The sequence below is a fragment of the Pygocentrus nattereri genome, chromosome 19 (genome assembly GCF_015220715.1).
Source record: "Pygocentrus nattereri isolate fPygNat1 chromosome 19, fPygNat1.pri, whole genome shotgun sequence".
Lineage (NCBI taxonomy): Eukaryota > Metazoa > Chordata > Actinopteri > Characiformes > Serrasalmidae > Pygocentrus > Pygocentrus nattereri.
Genome location: NC_051229.1, coordinates 26479344 through 26499221, shown reverse-complemented (window position 1 = coordinate 26499221; position 19878 = coordinate 26479344). Strand labels below are relative to the sequence as shown.

At 41.3% G+C, this 19878-nt stretch overlaps 1 protein-coding gene across 1 annotated transcript; it reads left to right on the top strand.

Moving 5' to 3' along the window:
• Positions 1-687: 687 nt before the first annotated feature.
• On the top strand, positions 688-11043 carry LOC108413035 (amine sulfotransferase-like). The gene is made up of 7 exons (XM_017685342.2): positions 688-995; positions 4852-5013; positions 5939-6147; positions 7711-7837; positions 8416-8510; positions 10049-10229; positions 10387-11043. The coding sequence occupies exons 1-7, from the start codon at positions 989-991 to the stop codon at positions 10494-10496; spliced, it is 891 nt and encodes a 296-aa protein (XP_017540831.1). The 5' UTR covers positions 688-988; the 3' UTR covers positions 10497-11043.
• The last annotated feature ends 8835 nt before the right edge of the window (positions 11044-19878 follow it).

The following is a 19878-nucleotide window of genomic DNA, read 5'->3' as shown; positions in this document are numbered from 1 at the left end:
ATATGTTTTTAGTTTTTTTTCTATTTCTACATCTCTCTTCACAAACACTGTGGTATTTTAGATAACAATCAGAATGATACCGTCTTGCTTTTTGATACAAAGAACAACCACGTTCACTATTTCCAAAACCAGTCTGATAGGTAGACTCATCAGGTCACAGTGTACTTTTCCACCATGGGCAAGTCTGTATCAGATGAACTTGTTTGCGGACGTTGTTAATATGTCTTCTGCTTTTTGTAGTAGGATTTGTAGATTTCGTGGATGCAGTGACAAATTGTTTATTGACCAGGGTTTTCTGAAGTAATCCTAAGTCGATGTGGTTATAAACATGTTGGTTTTTAATGCAGTGCGCTTTGAGAGGGACTCTCCTGTAAATGCATCTGCAGTAGCAGAGCAGCAGCTGTCCTTTGAACTTAGTACACAGTACACAGCAGCACGAAGTAGTCATCTGGCTGAATGACAACTGTCAGGATAAGGATGGGTCTGTAAGAGTTTGTTATAAACAGACCTGTGGATTGGAATGTGACTTCATAACTGATTTGCTTGTTCTTGACTTCTGGGTACAGCATGTATCCACCACTTAATGTAATATGAGCTGTGGTGTGCCTGCTTGAGATTAATTTTCTGAATTGATTCACCAATATTGCTGGTTTTACCAGCTTCTGCATGTGTGTGAGTGTGTTTGTGTGTGTGCATGTGTGTGTGCATGTGTGTGTGCGTGCGTGTAGTGTGTGGCTGTGTGCCCTCAGAATGACATGACAATTTTGCACAAGTGAGGACAGTAATACAGAAATCAATAGAAATCAACAGAAGTCCTTACATGTAATGTAAGACAAATGTGAGAGTGTGTAGTGGGTGTGGGAGGAGGTGTGCGTGTGGGTGTGTGTATAGTAGGTGGTTGTTAAATAGCCTTTTCCACAGCCTTAAACTGCAGTAGTATTGGTCATCAGAAAAAGCTGAGTGGAGCTGAGATCATACATCGAGAATAATGGCAGGTAAGAACAATTGAAACATTGGTAAACAGATTTTTTCCATTTTAAAAACAGTGTATTTTGCTATAGCAATGTGAGTAGATTAGAGCTTATATGTATATGTACACTGCTCAAAAAAATAAAGGGAACACTTAAACAGCACAATATAACTCCAAGTAAATCAAACTTCTGTGAAATCAAACTGTCCACTTAGGAAGCAACACTGATTGACAATCAATTTCACAGCTGTTGTGCAAATGGAATAGACAACAGGTGGAAATTATTAGCAATTAGCAAGACACACTCAATAAAGAAGTGGTTCTGCAGGTGGGGACGGGCATTCAATGTTGGTTTTCTGCCTTGCCGCTTACTTGCAGAGATTTCTCCAGATTCTCTGAATCTTTTGATGATATTATGGACTGTAGATGATGAAATGCATGTTTAGAAACGTTGCTCTTAAACTGTTGGACTGATGGACCGGTGTGTGTATGTGTGTGTGTGTATATGTATGTATGTATGTATGCATGTATGTATGCACGTATGCATGTATATGTGTGCATATATATTTTTAAATTTCACGGCCGCAATCTTACCCATCCATGCCGTGAAACACCCCAGCGCCCAGTGAGCAGTTGGGGGTTAGGTGTCTTGCTCAAGGCCACATTAGTCACGTTCTGTCGGCTCAGGGGATCGAACCAGCAACCTGCCGGTCACAAGGCTGGTTCCTCTTACTGTTTCACTCTATATATTATAGATTCTTAATGAGGTTTTAGCCAGAATTCTTATTTCTGCTTTAGCTGTTGCCCACCAACGGTAATTTTGCAGTTTAAGGAAAACAAGAGTTACAGCTCTAGCAGTACAGCAGAGGCAGCATTAGAGCAGCATCAGCGCATCCCTCAGATAAATTTTTAATTGTGAATTTTTCATGAAGGAGAATAACATTTAAGAAAACCGCCAACCAGTAACAGTAAGAAAAAAATGTGAAGTAAATGAAGTTTAGTTTTCCATTTGTGCCTAATCACTATGTCTTCTAAATATATTCTAAATATATATCTTCATATGAATATTGTTGCTGTCCAAAAAAAAGTATCTATTTTTGTCACTTTTTAAAAACTTTTTTATTTTTTAGAACACTTAAAAGTGGCAGCTGTCCTTTACATTCTGCAAAAGCATTATGAAGAACAGACCAATAAAAATGCTGTAAAATCACCTTTTGCCTTTGCCATTATCACCTGGAGATTATTTTTTTGCTTGTTTGTTTTTTTGGGGGCGGGGAGGTGCACACAGGTGGATTATATCCTTAACAGGAGATGCCACCTAAAGGAGATTGGAGATTGTAAAGTGGTACCAGGGGAAAGTGTAGCAAGGCAGCATAGGGTGGTTGTCTGTAGAATGAGATTAGAAACAAAGAAGAGGAAGAGAGTGAAGAGAGAGCCAAAGATTAGATGGTGGAAGCTGAAGGAGGAGGATGGTTGCAGGCAGTTCAGGGAAAAATTGCAACAGGCCCTTGGGGGCAGTGAGGAGCTACATGAGGACTGGGAAACTACAGCTAAGGTGGTGAGAGAAACTGGCAAGAATGTGTTGGGTGTTACGTCTGGTCAGAGGAAAGAAGACAAGGAAAGTTGGTGCTGGAATGAGGAAGTCCAGGAGAGTATTCAGAAGAAGAAGGCAGCTAAGAAAAAGTGGGATAACCAGAGAGATGAAGGAAGTAGGCAGGACTACTGTGAGACTAGTCGCATAGAGAAAGGAATGGTGGCAAAGGCAAAGGCTCAGGACTATGATGAGCTGTATGAGAGGCTGGACAGTAAAGAAGGAGTAAAGCACTTGTATCGTTTGGCTAAACAGAGAGATAGAGCTGGAAAGGATGTACAGCAGGTTAGGCTGATAAAGGATAGAAGGAGAGGGAAATGTACTAGTGAGTGAACCGAGAGTGTTGAGTAGATGGAAGGAGTACTTTGAAGAACTAATGAATGAGGAAAACGATAGAGAGAGGAGGACAACGGGGGGAGACATAGTGGATCAGGAAGTGCAGAGAATTAGTAAGGTGGAAGTGAGGGCAGCTTTAAAAAGGACGAAGAATGGAAAGGCAGTTGGTCCAGATGACATACCTGTGGAGGTATGGAGATGTTTAGGAGAGAAGGCAGTGGACTTTTTAACTAGGTTGTTTAACAAAATCCTGGAGAGTGAGAGGATGCCTGATGAGTGCAGAAGCAGTGTACTGGTCCCCATTTTTAAGAACAAGGGTGATTTGCAGAGCTGCAGTAACTACAGAGGTATAAAGTTGATGAGCCACACCATGAAGGTATGGGAAAGAGTTGAAGCAAGGCTAAAGCGAGAGGTTCCGATCAGTGAGCAGCAGTTTGGTTTCATGCCCAGAAAGAGTACCACAGATGCAATTTTTGTGTTGAGAGTGTAAGTAGAGAAGTACAGAGAAGGTCAGAAGGAGCTACATTGTGTCTTTGCGGATCTAGAGAAGGCATATGATAGACTGCCAAGAGAGGAACTGTGGTACTGTATGAGGAAGTCAGGTGTAGCTGAAAAGTATGTTAGGGTGGTGCAGGACATGTATGAGGATAGTGAGACAGTGATGAGGTGTACAGTTGGAGTGACAAATGGTTTCAAGGTGAAGGTAGGGTTGCATCAGGGATCAGCTTTGAGCCCCTTCTTGTTTGCAATGGTGATGGAAAGGTTGACAGATGAGTTCAGGCAGGAGGCTCCATGGACCATGATATTTGCAGATGACATTGTAATCTGTGGTAAGAGTAGAGAGCAGGTGGAAGAGAATCTGGAGAGGTGGAGGTTTGCACTGGAGAGGAGAAGAATGAAGGTCAGTAGAGACAAGATAGAATACATGTGTGTGAATGAGAGGGAGGCTGGTGGAAAGGTGAAGATGCAAGGAGTAGAGGTCGTAAAGGTGGATGACTTCAAATATCTTGGATCAACCATCCAGAGCAATGGACAGTGTAGAAAAGAGGTGAAGAAGAGGGTGCAGGCAGGATGGAGTGGGTGGAGACGGGTGTCAGGGCTGATGTGTGACAGAAGGATAGCAGCAAGAGTGAAAGGGAAGGTTTACAAGACAGTAGTGCATCCTGCTATGATGTGTGGTTTGGAGACTGTGGCTCTGTCTAAAAGACAGGAGGCTGAGCTGGAGGTGGCGGAGATGAAGATGCTGAGATTTTCATTGGGAGTGACAAGGATGGACAAGATTAGAAATGAGCAGATCAGAGGGACAGTGAAGGTGGAGCAGTTTGGAGATAAAGCCAGAGAGGCCAGGTTGAGATGGTTTGGACATGTGTTGAGGAGGAATAGTGGATATATTGGTCAAAGAATGTTGGAGATGGAGCTGCCAGGTAGAAGGAGAAGAGGTAGACCTCAGAGAAGGTTTATGGATGTAGTGAAGGTGGACATGGAGATGGTTGGTGTAAAAGTAGAGGAGGCAGTGGATAGGGCAAGATGGAGGCAGATGATCTGCTGTGGCGACCCCTAAAGGGAGCAGCCGGAAGAAGAAAGTTTTTTTGGGGCGGGGGTTTGTTTGTGTTTTTTTGTTTTTAACAATAATTTGTTACTTTTAATATTTTGTAATGGAATATGTTACTGAATAGATTTGGGACTGTGCATTCAGTACAGTAGTTCTAATGTCAAGTAAACAATATTTTTTTTAAAGACTTTTTTAGCAGATAATTTTAAAAAATATTTTTGAAACAAAGTTTAAGGCTTCTCTTCTTTCTTTACTTGATAAAATGGTTACATAAAAGCCAAGGCATGCTATATTGAATAAAATTAGTTGGGATATATGCAATGATGCAACAGCAATGATGTTCACCATAATATACCATACCAAGTGTTCTATTGCTTAAAAATACATGTATATTTTTGACAGATTGTCCAGGAATTGACAATGTTGAAGATTTTAAGTATAAGCTGATAACCCACCGTGGCTTTCACCTCATCTCTGCCATCCATTCTCCAGAAGAGGTTGACCGAATCCAAAACTGGGAGATTCAGGACTCTGATGTTTTTGTTGTCACTTACCCCAAATCAGGTATCAGGGAAATAAATATTCTAACATTAAAATACACCACGTAGCTGGTCAAGGTGAATAATACACTAGAGAAAACATTCCTTGTGCATGTAAAACCAGCTTGGCCAACATAGTGTATGTTTGTTTGGCAGTTTGTTAGTTGACCGGTTTGGTCAAGTTCTTCATACTGGCTGACCAGCTAAACCACCATACTCCAACAAAAACATACCCTATGCTGGTTTACAAGCTGAATCAGCTTATCCAGCTTGAGAATTCCCAAGTGGAACTCCCTACTTCGCTCTACATATCCTGACTGCTAGCCACCGATCTGTAGGCTGATTTATATGCATAACAGAGTCTAAAGCTAATGCTGTTGTATAGCAAAGTAGACACAGGGAATCCAAGTTAGGAGCACTGTTATACAGGCCATGGTAGAAAAGGAAACAGTATAGCCATGCTAGTAACCAGCAAAACCTGCATACCACTGTTGTCGGACGAAAACCTTGTATCTCCAAAATTTTAACTTTAGAGGAGAAGGAAAAAACATACTTTACTTTTAATGTAAGTCAATGGAACCAGAATTTTTTCCAAGTCATTTGGGTTGTTTCTTTTGGTCCATTCTTCATGAAATTTACGCACAGCCATTTTCAAATTGTCAAAAACTGGAAAACAGCAAAATGGACCTACAAGGTTTTCTTCTGACAGCAGCGATAATTTTTTTTTATGCTGGTATAGTCATGCTGGTGGTTGACCAGCTAAACCAACACTAAACCGGCACCAAACCAGCATAAACAAGCTTAGACCAACTATTGCTTGTCTGTACTGCCCCCCCCCACCCCATCTGGGAGTAGAAGTCCTTTGGCCTAGCATAACGTTCATCTACCATTGTAAATAGCTTTGGATTATCTGTTAAAACACCTGCCGACCCCTTACCTCTGACCTGCAGGAACCATCTGGCTCCAGCAAATCCTCAGTCTGATTGAGGCCAGAGGAGACATTGAGGCCACTAAAGATCAACTAAATTCTGAGCGAATGCCATGGATCGAGCTAATTGGGAGTGAGGAGAAGTTTATTTCAGCCACTCCACCCAGAATCCGTGTCACACACCTGCAGCACAGATTCGTCCCCATCAGCCTCAGACAGGGGACAGGCAAGGTGAGGAAGACTCCACTCTTCTTCAGGCCATAATACTGCAGAACAGCTCAACACTGCTTAAGCAGCCTACTCTATGACTAATCATGAATAGTGACTTTGTGCTAATAAGTACATCATTCTTTTACTTATGGACTGTTATGTACAACTGCTGAAATGGCAAGGCGTAGATTCTTTTGTGATTGTTTTTACATTTATACTTGTGTGTGTATATATAGTTTTCTTGCACAACTGGCAAGTCTTCAAGCCTTCAATTACACATACCTTAGAAAAGCTGCATAAAACTTATCCTTAAATGGAAAGTGTGAAAAATCCTTAAGGCATATTAAGATTTCATTTGAAATACTTTGCAGCAGTAAATGCATCCTTTACCTTAAGATAAATACTTAAGATGTTCAATGCAAGTGGCAACTGTTTTAAAAGAAAGTAAAAATATAGGCCACAGTAATAAAAGAAGGTGTAACAGTGTGTGAAATACAAATGAAAAATAAAGAAAACAGTGATTTTGTAAATATACTTTGTGTTTTAAGTGAAAACAGTTCAAAGAAAAGATATTTAATGTTTTATCTAAACTTCTTTGTTTTTTATAAATATACACTCATTCTGAAATTGCTGTAACGTGCTCCAAAATCTGGGACAGAAGCTGTTTAACAGGCATCTTAAACAGGCATAGCAATAATGCTTGGGTGTAAAAGAGGCATTCCCGGAAAGGTCATCATTTCAGAGTAAGGATGGGATGATGTTCACAAGGATTTTAAGATAATATCAGGAAAGAGTTGGGAAATCTGGAGAAATATCTTGTGTGTAAAGGGCAAGACCATAAAATTACAACTGAATGCCCAAGATATTTGATCCCTCAGATGGCACTGCATTAAAGCTGGTATGATTTTGTGGTGGATATCATTGCACTGGCTCTGGAATACTTTGACGAACAGACTTTGTTTCTGCATCCAACCCTAGTTATGATTGTACAATGCACAGTGGAAGCCATATATCAATACGTTAAGAAATGCTGCCTACTTCTCTGAGCTCAAGCTGATCTATAATGTGACTGATACAGAGTGGGAACATGTATTGTGGTCAAACTTTCACATTGTTTATGAAAATAACAGAAATGAAAAGTACCAACCACATTGTTGCAAGTTTCAAGTTGCAATGCCAGGCCACAGTGTCACAGTATAGAGGAATACTTGAAAACACCAAGCCACATTCTACACATTTAACAATAGCATGGTTGTGTAATCAGATGCTGCATGTGCTCGAATTTAGAATAAGCACATATTTACAAAAAACAATAATCTTTTCTAAGGTAAATCAAATATGTTTTTGTTCTGTCCTTTTTGTAATACAGATTAATAGTTTACTAATCACTGATTGTTGTTTTTTTTACCAGAACTGAGGTTTGTACTTTACATGCTTATGTTTGTATTCAAAGAAAGTGCTTACAAACTACTGTGTGGTGTCTAACATGGTCTAAGCACTGAGAGTCTTTTTCCACTGGTATATTTTTTTCCATGGCAATTACTGTATAATGGTTTTGTTTTCTCTTGTCCCGATCACTGAAAGGTCATCTACGTGGCAAGAAATCCAAAAGACATTTTGGTGTCCTACTACCACTTCCACAAATACGCCTGTATGCTGGAGACTCCGAAAGACTTCAATGAGTTTTATGAGAAGTTCATGGAGGGACAAGGTGAAATGCCCTTTCAGCATCACTTTAAGCACTTTTTACATTCCACATTTTATACAATATTACATATTTCTTGTATCTTATTTTTCCCCTGAAGTCTTATGAAGTGGGTGAGTTTATGTACCAAAAACAGATGATAATTTTTTGTACCTCTTTTTGTAATTCTTTATCCCTCATAACTAATTAGGCTGTTTTGTAACTGTGTCTTCAAGACTGATATATACAAACTGGCTGTCCTAGCTTGTGCATCACAAAAAATAAGACAAACAATCTGAGCTAAAATACTAACTTCAAAGTCAATTAATCACAAACTCAGTTATTTTAAACTGAGCTGTTTTGCTCAGCAGCTGTTTTACTCTAAGCAGCTTAGAACACTCTGTGTGTTTGCTTGTGTGTTTGTTTGTGTGTATGTGTATGTGTGTGTGTTTGTACTGTGGAGTGAACGAATGTTTTGAAACTTTGACATGTTAACATATTACATGAAATTGAAATAAGTGTGAAAAATATGACATGGGCCCTTTAAAATGAATGCTGAGTGTATGTGTGGAGCGAAGACTAAAACAAGGTTTCTCTCGTTTCAGTTTACGGAAATTGCTGGTTTGAGCACATTAAAACCTGGTATTCTCACAGAGATGAAATGAACTTCCTGTATATCACCTATGAAGACATGATCAAGGTTCATGCTGCTTATTACCCTTCCAAAAGTTATATTTGGCTTTTATTTTTTTTTAAGACTTATTTTTATTTGTGAATTATATTTTTGTTGTTGTTATAGGTATTTATATGGGGATTTGAAATTTAACTTGCATTTTCTTTGGAAAATTTTATTGTCCATTTTTGGTATAACATGTCGCGGAATTTTACTTTTTCTTTCAGTGCTTTTTTATTTTAATCTTTCTTCAAAGCCAATTTTAAGACCTTTTAACATAAATGATTCAAAATAGATACTTAATAAATCTCATCTGTTCATAGTAGACATAAAGTGATTCTGGCATTGCTTCTTTGCTGAAAAAAGCTGGGATGTCCCTGAAAAACATGTTATCTATGTGGCAGCATATGTTGCTTCAAAATGCATATGTACCCCTCAGCAGTCATAGGACCTTCACAGATGAGCAAGCTACCCATGGCATTGGCACTTGTATTCACCAAATCACAACAAACCCTAGATTCTAAAGTTTGGGCTGATAAAAATCTACTTGTTTGCATGTCAGACATTTTTCCACCACACATCAGTGCGTTTCAGATAAGCTACAGCCCAGAGAAGATGGTTTGCATTTTATCCGTGCCACAGGGACATGTACTCACAAAACCAAAACTTGTCAGACACGTTTCCACCATACATCAGTGCATCTCAGATAATCTGTACCTGAGAAAACGGTGTTCCTGGACATTGTTGATATGTTGTTTCCGCTGTGTCACAGTTCAGCAATGAACTCTGTGTACTGACAGTGGTTCACCAAAACATTGCAGAGCCCAGTCAGTGATGTCTATGAGATAAGTATGTCTGATTTTACTGCAGTGCCAAAAATATTGGGCATTCAGTTGTGGTATTTGGGCTTAGTTTTCACAAATTCTTTGAATCTTGGTGGAAATATGCACAGTAGAGGGGGAAATACCTATGGTCCTTGCAAACATTGTTGAACGTTCTTAAACAACTGGACTATTTGTCTTGGACTGTGTTGAAGGCATCACAATGTGTGTATATTTACCAAAAAATGAAAAAGTCAAGATAAAACTTTAAATATCTTGTACTACTTCCTTTAAAACACAAGTCAGAATGGACTTCATGGACAAATCATTGCTTTTTCTTTTAATTTCCACTTTACATCCTGTCCCAACTTTTTAAGAACTGAGTTTGTGGATATTGAATATCCATTGTGGTTACTGCCTAATTCCTATTACTGAATAATTCATAATGGCTATTGAATAATTCAGAGCAAATCATCATATTGAGGTCTGAATAACTCATAGTAGTTACTAAATAATTCATAGCAGTGACTAACCAATGTATGTAGTTATTGCAAAATAAACCCTAAATGAATAACTGAATAAAAAATGTAGAGATTAAGGAGGAGCACAACAATCTTCTGCACATAACATTTAATTTTGTGTTTGTTTGCTCATTTGAAAGGATAAAGTTCCACTTTTTTGTTCCCATTATTTAGACTTCTCCTACTGAAGACCTGACAAATGAATAGAACTTTTTTTTTTCAGGATCTGCGGTCAGAGGTGGAGAGAATCTGTGTGTTTTTGGGGAAAGACCTAAGTGAAAATGAATTGGAGGATGTGGTGAAACACAGCACATTCAAAAACATGCTCAACAACAAGCAGGCTAACTACCAACAAATCCCCATCTCACTGCTGGACCAGCAGAACGGCAGCTTCCTGAGGAAAGGTACGGCATAAACCACCTTCAGTGCCAGTCAAATATGTGGATACACATTGCGGGCTGTTGGTGGTGGGTGTTTATAATTCCAGAGAGTATAGTTATATGGTAGGAGTACTTAATAAACTGGTGACTCAGTGAATATATTACTTATTATGTTCAACAGGTACAGTGGGTGACTGGAAGAATCACTTCACTGTGGCTCAGAGTGAGCAGTTTGACCAGGTGTTCCAGGAAAAGATGAAGGATGTGCTGCTTTCCTTTGTGTGGGACTAGAGTGACCTCATCAAACCATAATGTTCTATTTAAAATGTGGTTAATAAGTACCTTTTACTGTTATTCATCTCACAGCTTCTTGTAGGCCTTTCAAACGTTCACACTAAACATTACTACTATTTAGGGACTGCAGTAACAGAATGAGTTGAAAATGGTCAGATACAAACCTTTTGAGTTGATTCTTGCTGACGGTGCTCTGATGTTTTGTGGAACGTTATCATTTTCTAATACAGTGCTTCATTAATCTTAATTTAAAAGGGTGTTTTATACATTGATCATTTGTGCTTGAAAGAAACTGTATTTGTAATTTAGTAGCTCTTATTATTGTTATTACACTGGATATTAGTTGTCCTTAAACAAGTGCTGACTATTTTTCAAAATTAAGTGATTTTTTACTAGATCTCTACTGCCCACTTCTGGAAAATAAAGGTCATGGATAAGCCTTTTGGCATACTGATGTGAATACATGGCTAAAAATGCAATATTTTAAAATGGAAAATTGTATATATTTTAAATATTACGCTTTCAATAAACTTTGGCTTCCTTATGTTAGACTACTCAAAAATGTGTGATGCAAAACTAAAGAAGTAAACGTCACATAAGAAATACGTGGCTGATGAGCTACATTTGGAGTAAAGAGAAAATTGAATTAGAGTTCTGAGAATTTTTGTCCAAACTACCGTTTTTAAAGGCGCTTGAGTTATTCATATATCTTCAACTGCGTGTCTTCTTTTCCTATCCTTGGCTGTTTTTTTACCATCAAATTTTCATGACAAGAAGAACAAAAAAAAAAAACTTCCAAACACTACATAGGAATGCATCAGTTATTCAGAGTTTTTCAAGTGAAGTAGTTTTTTCTACAGAAATTACCTAACAACTACCTAAAAGGAGTGAAGGAATGTTTTAATATGTAATATCGATAATGGTAAATGTGAAAAAAGGTACATTTTAGGGTAGGGGTGTTCAATCATGTCTACAAAGGGCCTGTGCGGCTGCAGGTTTTCCCTTAAAACAAGCTGGAGCACGCCTGATTCAACTTATTCAATCAGTTGGTTTCAGTCTTCAAACTGCTGAACAGGTAATCTCCTGTTTTGTTGTAATAAAAGCCTGCAGCCACACCAGCCCTTTGTGGATAAGATTACAAATCCTGGTTTAAGGACCCAGAGAAAAAGAAGGGAAAACAAGCAGCTGTACTGCTACCAATGGACAATGCAAAAAGCACTTTTGAGTTTTCTAGCATTTTGAAAGTCATGGGCGACATAATCCAATTTATTTTAATTCAACTTAAAATCAACTGTGAAACAAGTTTTGGGCAGACAGTAGCTTTTTCTCAGATTTCAGAAAAGAGAAAATTCACTCCTAACAGCATTTTCAACTCCAATATTATTGATTTCTGTGAGGATATGAAAACAGACAGAAATGAAGAATGTGAAATAGCAGCAGCTCCTGACTGATGGGATTTAATGGCATAACAGTCGAAATGATCATATTAAACAGTTCCAATAAAATATGCAGAATCCTGTAGCCTGGAAAAAAAGTTCCTTTTTAGCATGGTTAGCCTGCTGTCTGAATGGCCATGTGTGTCCACGTTCAGGCTGACCATTTGACCACTTTAGTCCTCATTACTGCCCTCATAATCAGGGTCGTCTTCATCCAAGTCTAAATCATCCATATCCTGGAATAGAGTCTCATCCACTTCATCTACTGTTCCCACCTGAAAGAGAAAATATAGTCAGAAGAAAAAAGAAATTCCACAGCAATTTCCCCCGTTTTACTCGTTAGCAACATTAGACTCAGAGCTCCAGTGTAATACGAAAGAGAAATTAAGACACCCAACATGTCTTGGCTGATCGACTACATGACAAGACTTCAAATATATGTGAAAACTTTATTTTTTGGACTTCTCTAATGAAGCACATTGGAACTGAAAGGGTTAACTCTGCTCTAACTCTGCTCTAAGCAGACTTTGCAGCAAGCATAGCTACTGTCCTTGGCAGTTTTGCACAAACAACTTGCTCCTCTTATCGGGACAACATTCTGTCCAGAACCATTTGTTCTCTTTCGTAGGTAAGATTATCGTACACAGAGCAGAAGCCCCCCTCCTTTGGGCAGTTCCGGTGGTCCGTGAGTGTCAGCTTAGCATTTCATGACTGTTAGACAACTTATTTGGGTCCACCCTGTTTGCTTGTACGCAACAGGGCAGGACGTGTTTGTATAAAAGAAGGAGTGCCCTTCTTTCTTTGTGCAGAAGACTTAATAAACTCTTTGATTGATTAAGAGAGTCGTTCTGTCTTCCTGCACCGAGCGCTCCCGCTGCGACTGAGGCTTTCCACAGGACAGGTGATCCACTCTCTGGTTCCTCTTCATGAACGGACCAAAAACGGCCGGTCCTTTCAGGAACATACATTGCATCTTAGTTAGTGAAGATCAAAAGTAATCAGTGTCTATTTCAACTGAAATAAATTCAGTTTAAGTGTTCACATTGTCATTGTCGCCTAAAGATGCCATGTATTATTACAACCCTAAACAGGAGTCCCATCTGCAAAGGGCAGGACTCAGACCCACTAACCAAACAATTAGAATCAATCAACAATTAGTGCTCCTGCTCTTTGAATTTAAAACCAGCACTCTTTGTGGAAAAGCCTAGATACTCCTGTTGAGGACGGGCCTGTACCATCAAGTTACCGGCCCCTGGGCGCAAATGTTTGGTGGGCTCCTGCATATCTTTTTTGGGTGGTCATGGACTTTTTACAATATCACAGCAAACTATATGATGGTTACGTATCTGTGTTTCATATGAAATCCAGTGTTTAGCTTGGGGCCTCATATAATCCAATTGTGTGGGTTTGAAATTTCATATGGAATGTTTAAATTAAGGGGGCCCAAGTCTAAAGCCCAAGGTCCCATGGGAGATGGGCTCCTTTCTCTTCCTCTCTCTCAGTTCCAGACAGTTGAGGTCATTTAATCAGTCCCACATGTGTGCTACATTTTCATGTAAACAAGCAGTCTATAAAAGTGAGCAGTCAGAGCTTTTTTTGTCAGAGATGGTTTTGGCTTCATTCTCTCTGACAAACCCAAGTATCTGATTTTGACACCAATCTTTATATGCAAATAAACTCTTTTTTTTGATGCACGACGGTGTCAATGGAGATTCCTTCATCACCTTCACATCATCACTATTTGAAAAAACAACTATGGCACCATTATGATGGTAGAAGACTGCAGCATTGGCTTTGTCACCACTGTAAATTGGGTCTTCCCCTCCTCCAAACCAAGACACAACAGTAGCAAGATTACACCCACATTAATGACAGCACACACAGGTTAATAAAGATGGTGTCAATTAAATTCATACAGCTGAAATTTACATAATTGGTTCTTGGGCTGGAAAAAGAAAGAGTGAAAGTCAAGCTTCGGCTGAAATTAGACAGTTTAGCTGGTCAGTGTACTTTTATGTTAGTTGTAGAATTCTGCTTAGGTGAACTAATTCAGTTCATGTTTGGTTTGAGTGAGTTCTAGTCATTTACCAGACTTACAGTTTGGTTTAACTTAACCGTTAGCTCTGTATATGGACTATTGCTAAGCTAATCACTGAGCCCGGCTCAGATGGTTTACACAGGAATTAGTGGCAGCCCCTGCGAAATGAATGCTTCACTCTGACTGTTGTGGAGACAGAACTGAGTCTGCTAGCCTGCTTGAAGGACTGGGCCTGTGCAGAGCTTGTTCCAGAGGGGTAAAAACAGCAAGGTTTGAGTTCTTGGAGTCAATCTAGACAGACGGTTGACTGATATTGTTCCCAAAGGATTGCATTTATTTTGTTTGCTTTATGAAGCGAAGGGGCCATTTTCTGTTTTTTCGGCCACCACGTACTCTAGCGCCGTAACAAGCCAGCAACGATTTTTCTCCCTAGCATAAGTTGAGTGTGTAGTCCAGTGTTCCACGACCAGGGCGGAACCCACACTGCTCCTCCTGAATCCAAGGTTCGACTATAAGCCGGACTCTGTTCTCCAGTACCCCTGCATAGACCTTACCAGGGAGGCTGAGGAGTGTGATTCCCCTGTAGTTGGAACACACCCTCCGGTCCCCCTTTTTAAAAAGAGACACCACCACTCCAGTCTGGCAATCCAGTGGCCCCGATGTCCATACAATTTTGAAAAGGCTTGTCAGCCAAGACAGCCCCACAACATCCAGAGCTTTGAGGAACTCCGGACGGATCTCATCCACCCCTGGAGCCTTGCCACCAAGGAGCTTTTTAACTACCTTAGCGACCTCGGCCTCAGTAATGGACAAGCCTATTCCTGTGTCCCCAGACTCTGCCTCCTCACTGGAGAACGTGTCAGTGGGATTGAGAAGGTCCTCAAAGTATTCCTTCAACCGCCCAATGACGTCTTCAGTCGAAGTCAGCAGCACACCTTCTCCACTATATACAGTGCTAGTGGCACACTGCTTTCCCCTTCTGAGTCGCCTGATGGTTTGCCAGAATCTTTTTGGAGCCGACTTAAAGTCACTTTCCAAGGCCTCACCGAACTCTTCCCACACCTGGGTTTTTGCCTTGGCAACGACTGAAGCCGCAGATCGCTTGGCCTGTCGATACCTGCCAGCTGCCTCTGGTGTCCTACAGGCCAACCATGCCCGGTAGGACTCCTTCTTCAGCTTGACGGCATCTCTCACCTGGGGTGTCCACCACCCGGTTCGAGGATTACCGCCCCGACAGGCACCAACTACCTAGCGACCACACCTACAGTCAGCCGCTTCAACAATGGAGGAGCGGAACATGGCCCATTCTGAGTCAATGTCCCTTACCTCCCCCGATATCTGGTCAAAGCTCTGATGGAGGTGTGAGCTGAAGATCAATCTGACAGGTTCTTCTGCCAGACGTTCCCAGCAAACCCTCACTATACGTTTGGGTTTGCCTGGTCTGACCGGCATCTTCCCCCACCACCTGATCCAACTCACCACCAGGTGGTGATCAGTTGACAGCTCAGCTCCTCTCTTTACCCGAGTGTCCAAAACACATGGCCGCAAGTCCGATGACACGACTACAAAGTCAATCATTGAACTGCGGCCTAGGGTGTCCTGGTGCCATGTGCACTTATGGACATCCTTGTGTTCAAACATGGTGTTTGTTATGGACAAACTGTGGTTTGCACAGAAGTCCAAAAACTGAACACCACTCGGGTTCAGATCAGAGAGGCCATTCTTCCCAATCACACCCCTCCAGGTCTCCCTGTCGTTGCCCACGTGAGCGTTGAAGTCCCCCAGTAGGACAATAGAGTCTCCAGGAGGAGCACTTTCAAGCACCATTCCCAAGGACTCTAAGAAGGCTGGGTACTCTGAACTGCTGTTCGGTGCATAAGCACAGACAACAGTCAGGACCCGTTCCCCAACCCGAAGGCATAAGGAAGCTACCCTCTCGTCCACCGGAGAAAACCCCAACTACAGGCGTCAAGTCAAGGGGCTATGAGAAAGCCTACACCTGCCCGCCGCCTTTCACCATGGGTAACTCCAGAAAAGAATAAAGTCCAGCCCCTCTCAAGGAGATTGGACCCAGAGCCCAAGCTGTGTGTTGAGGGGAGCCCGACTATATCTAGCCGGTATCTCTCAACCTCGCACACCAACTCAGGCTCCTTCCCCTTCAGTGAGGTAACATTCCAAGTTCCAAAAGCTAGTTTCAGCAACCGAGGATCAGAATGCCAAGGCCCATGCCTTCGGACACTGCCCGATCCACAGTGCACCGAACCCCTACTACTGCCCCTCCCATCTGTGGTGGGTTGATGGGAGGGGGGACTCATGTAGCTCCTTCGGGCTGGGCCCGGCCGGGCACCATGAGTGAATGCCTGCTGGCGAGCCCCTCCCCCAGGCCTGGCTCCAGGGTGGGGCCCCGGTAACCCTGATCCGGGCAGGGTACACAAGTCCTGCTTTCTTGTTTTCATAGGGGTGATTATGGATCACACTTTGTCTGGCCTGTCACCTAGGCCCAGATTGCCTACCAGGAGCTTTTGCTCCAGACAACATAGCTCCTAGGATCATTCAAGCACACAAACCCCTCCACCACAATAAGGTGGTGATCCATGGAGAGGAGAGGATAACATCAGAATCCTAATTCAAAATGAAACTCTCAAAGACACTTTTGTACCTGTTGGGACTGTAGTGGCCCATGCCTACTCTACTGACACGGTGACTGTGGCACAGAAAGTTCAATGTCCAGCAAAGGTTGACCCAGGTCTGTTTGACTTTGGGGAGTCACCACTTCCAGAGACATGGAAGAACAGACTACAGTACAAGCTATCAGGCAGAAGAGGTGTGTTCTCAGTGGATGAATGGGATGTGGGCCTAGCCAAAGGAGTTGAACACCACATAAGGCTAAATGACAACACACCATTCAGAGAATGATCACGTCGCCTTGCCCCTGCGGACATTGAGTATGTACATCGTCATCTAAAAGATCTCCTGGCTGCAGGAATTATTAAGGAATCCAGGCGTCAGTATGTGTCACCTATCGTCATCACAAGAAAAAAGGATGGAAAAGTGCGTATGTGCGTCGACTATCATACTCTCAACAAAGGACAAAACCAGATCAATACACCTCTCCCCGGATTGATGATGCATTAGACTGTCTTGCTGGGAGTAAATGGTTCTCTGTACTTGATCTACGGAGTGGGTATTATCAGATTGCGATGGCTGAAGAGGACAAGGAAAAGACTGCTTTCATATGCCCACTTGGATTTTTCCAGTTTGAGTGTATGCCTCAAGCCATTACTGGAAGCCCTGGTACTTTTCAGAGGCTGAAGGAGAAAGCAGTAGGAGATATGCATCTCCTCCAGGTTATTGTGTACCTCGATGACATTATCGTATTTGGTCGCACTTTGGAAGAACATGAAGAAAGACTACTTAAAGTTCTTCACAGGGTATTAATCCAGAATTTTGGTCTCACAGGAAAACACAAACTGCAGGATAGGTGGAATTCATTGCCTTACTTTGTGATCAACAAATTGCCAGACATACCTGTGTATCAGTTGAAGCCAGAGAGGGGAATGGGAAGCATGAAAGCCATGCACAGAGATCACCTGTTACCTATAGGAGAGATGTTGAGGTTGTCCACTTCGCCAGATGAATGAGAGTCATTCCATAAACCTGTGACTCGGGCTCAAATTACCCAGAGACGACAACGGGAAGAACTGGACAAAGGGGGGTCCACTGACCAGTATGAAGTGAGTAGGTGTAGAGGGTGTAGCCCAGCTGAAAATTAGTGTATAATAGTCAACGGTACTAGTGAGACTAGAGGACAGAAATCTGTCGTCATATATTTGGGTGACTGTCCTTTTAAGAGAATTTCTCTGTCAGAGGGGGAGGAGGGCCTACACAAGGGTGTAAGTTGTTCTATGTTCAGTCACAGACTGAGAGTTCAATGTCTAGCCATATTTCTGAAAGTAGTTTATGCAGGAGCAGTGATAACGCTTATTAGCGTGTTGTTTTTTTTGTTTTGTTTTTTTTTCATTTGAAACCTGTCTATATGGTGACAAAAGTGTGGTAAAAAAAAACAAAACTAAACTAAAAAAACCCACCACAAGTTAAGTGTTTGACTTTTATTCCTGTAGCTTTGCTCTTCCTTTGCTTAATTCTGGTTATATGTCATTGTCAAAATTGGAGGAAATACTACACTGTTAGAGTTACTTGTATTGAGGTCTTGGTAGCATAACCTTCACAATAGTACTGGAATTTATGTATTTTTTCATGTGAATGCAAGTAAAATGCAAGTATAGAATCGTAACAGCAGAGGGAAAATTTACTAGACTCAGAAGTCAGAAGTTATCAGTTAAGAGATTTCGGAACCTGGGCCCTTCCCCTAATAAAGCTATACCTCAGGGCAGGTATAAAGGGTAGGGGTGCTACATAATAAAAAGAGAACAAAAAGCAGCAAACTTAAAAACTCAAACTATCAAGCAAATGTTGGCCATGCAACTTTTTTCTTTAACTTGGGCGACTGACATTTATATTTGACTTGGAAATGGGTTTCTTCTACTCTATCAGGTCTCGCTTTAACAGGGTTCCCAGATACATCTGAGATGACATTTGAATGTCTGAAGTTTCAAATCAAGTACATACAAAGGTTAATGTTAGCTCAGTGCCAAAAAAACAAATAACACTTAACTGAGGTTATAGTGGATAGTCGAATGATTGCTATTCAGTGACTGGAAAAGAAAATGACTCAGACATTACAAACAGACACACACAGGATTATGATCAGCCATAACACAATGACAAATTCCACTACGCTGCTAGTGAAGTTCCCATCCCAAATCAAAACAGCCATTTAGATTTTCTCATAACAGCTCACAGGAAGGTCCCCTAGTGGCCTAGGGCTCTTTGCACATGCCCATAATACCCATGGGATGATCTGGACCTGGCTGTAGAGTATCAGCTCTTTTACCCCAGTTGCCCTTTTTGGCTTTAAAAGATGGAAAAATGGTTTGGTTCCTGGGTACCAGTCCATATAAACTACCATAATCACTTGCCATATTAATAGCTGATGTTATTTTACCCAATAATAATGTATACAGTATATATTTGTATATTATAAACTAAACACCAGAAGGTATATGACATGGCTGACAGTTTGTAGATATCTGCTCTTCCAACAATTCTTCTCTCCTTTGCTGCACTAACTGCCTCTACTTGTCTAAGAAGGCTTTACACTATATGTTGGAACAGCACTGTGAGGATTTCATTCAGCCACAAAGGCATTTGTGAGGTCAGGTACTGATGTTAGGTGTGTAGCAAACACCCACAATCTGGGTGACCCAGAATCACATCTGTTTAGGAGGACTCTCCACTTTCCTGAACTTTCCTGAAGTTCAGACCGAGGTCATCAAACAGGAATAGTTTGCCAACAAGTTTTACGGTGTCACGCCTGCCACGGCTCCGTCTGCCTCTCTTGCTTTTTTTATAACAAACTTTATTAAGGAATATTATTTCAATACAAACACATTTTCAGATGCAAAATACAAAATCCACATTCATCAACATTCCTACAGTATTATTTACATTAGAAACATACAGCACCGCTCCCGCTGCGCCTGGGAGCGCTTCGGAGCCGAAAGATTACAGTTCCCATGACTCTGTGGACTACAATGCCGATGACGTCACGGCGCACGCTCCGCAACGCAATTCTGATCACCTGTGCTCCGGTGTACTTAAGGACGCCATTTTCCTCTGTTCGACGCAGAGTATTGCCCTTTCGTGCGTACAAAGCGTTCCTCTGTCCTGCCTGATCCCTTTCGTCTTTTTACCTCTTCTTTGGATTTTTGCCTTGTTCACCCCTGTAATCTGGTTTTGACCTCTGCCTGGACTTTGTTTCTCCTTTTTGCCTTTCCTCTGACAT

Coding starts and splice junctions, on each gene's coding strand:
- LOC108413035 (XM_017685342.2), top strand. Junction 7,838..8,415: donor GAAGTTCATGGAGGGACAAG/GTGAAATGCCCT, acceptor CTCTCGTTTCAG/TTTACGGAAATTGCTGGTTT. Junction 8,511..10,048: donor CCTATGAAGACATGATCAAG/GTTCATGCTGCT, acceptor TTTTTTTTTCAG/GATCTGCGGTCAGAGGTGGA.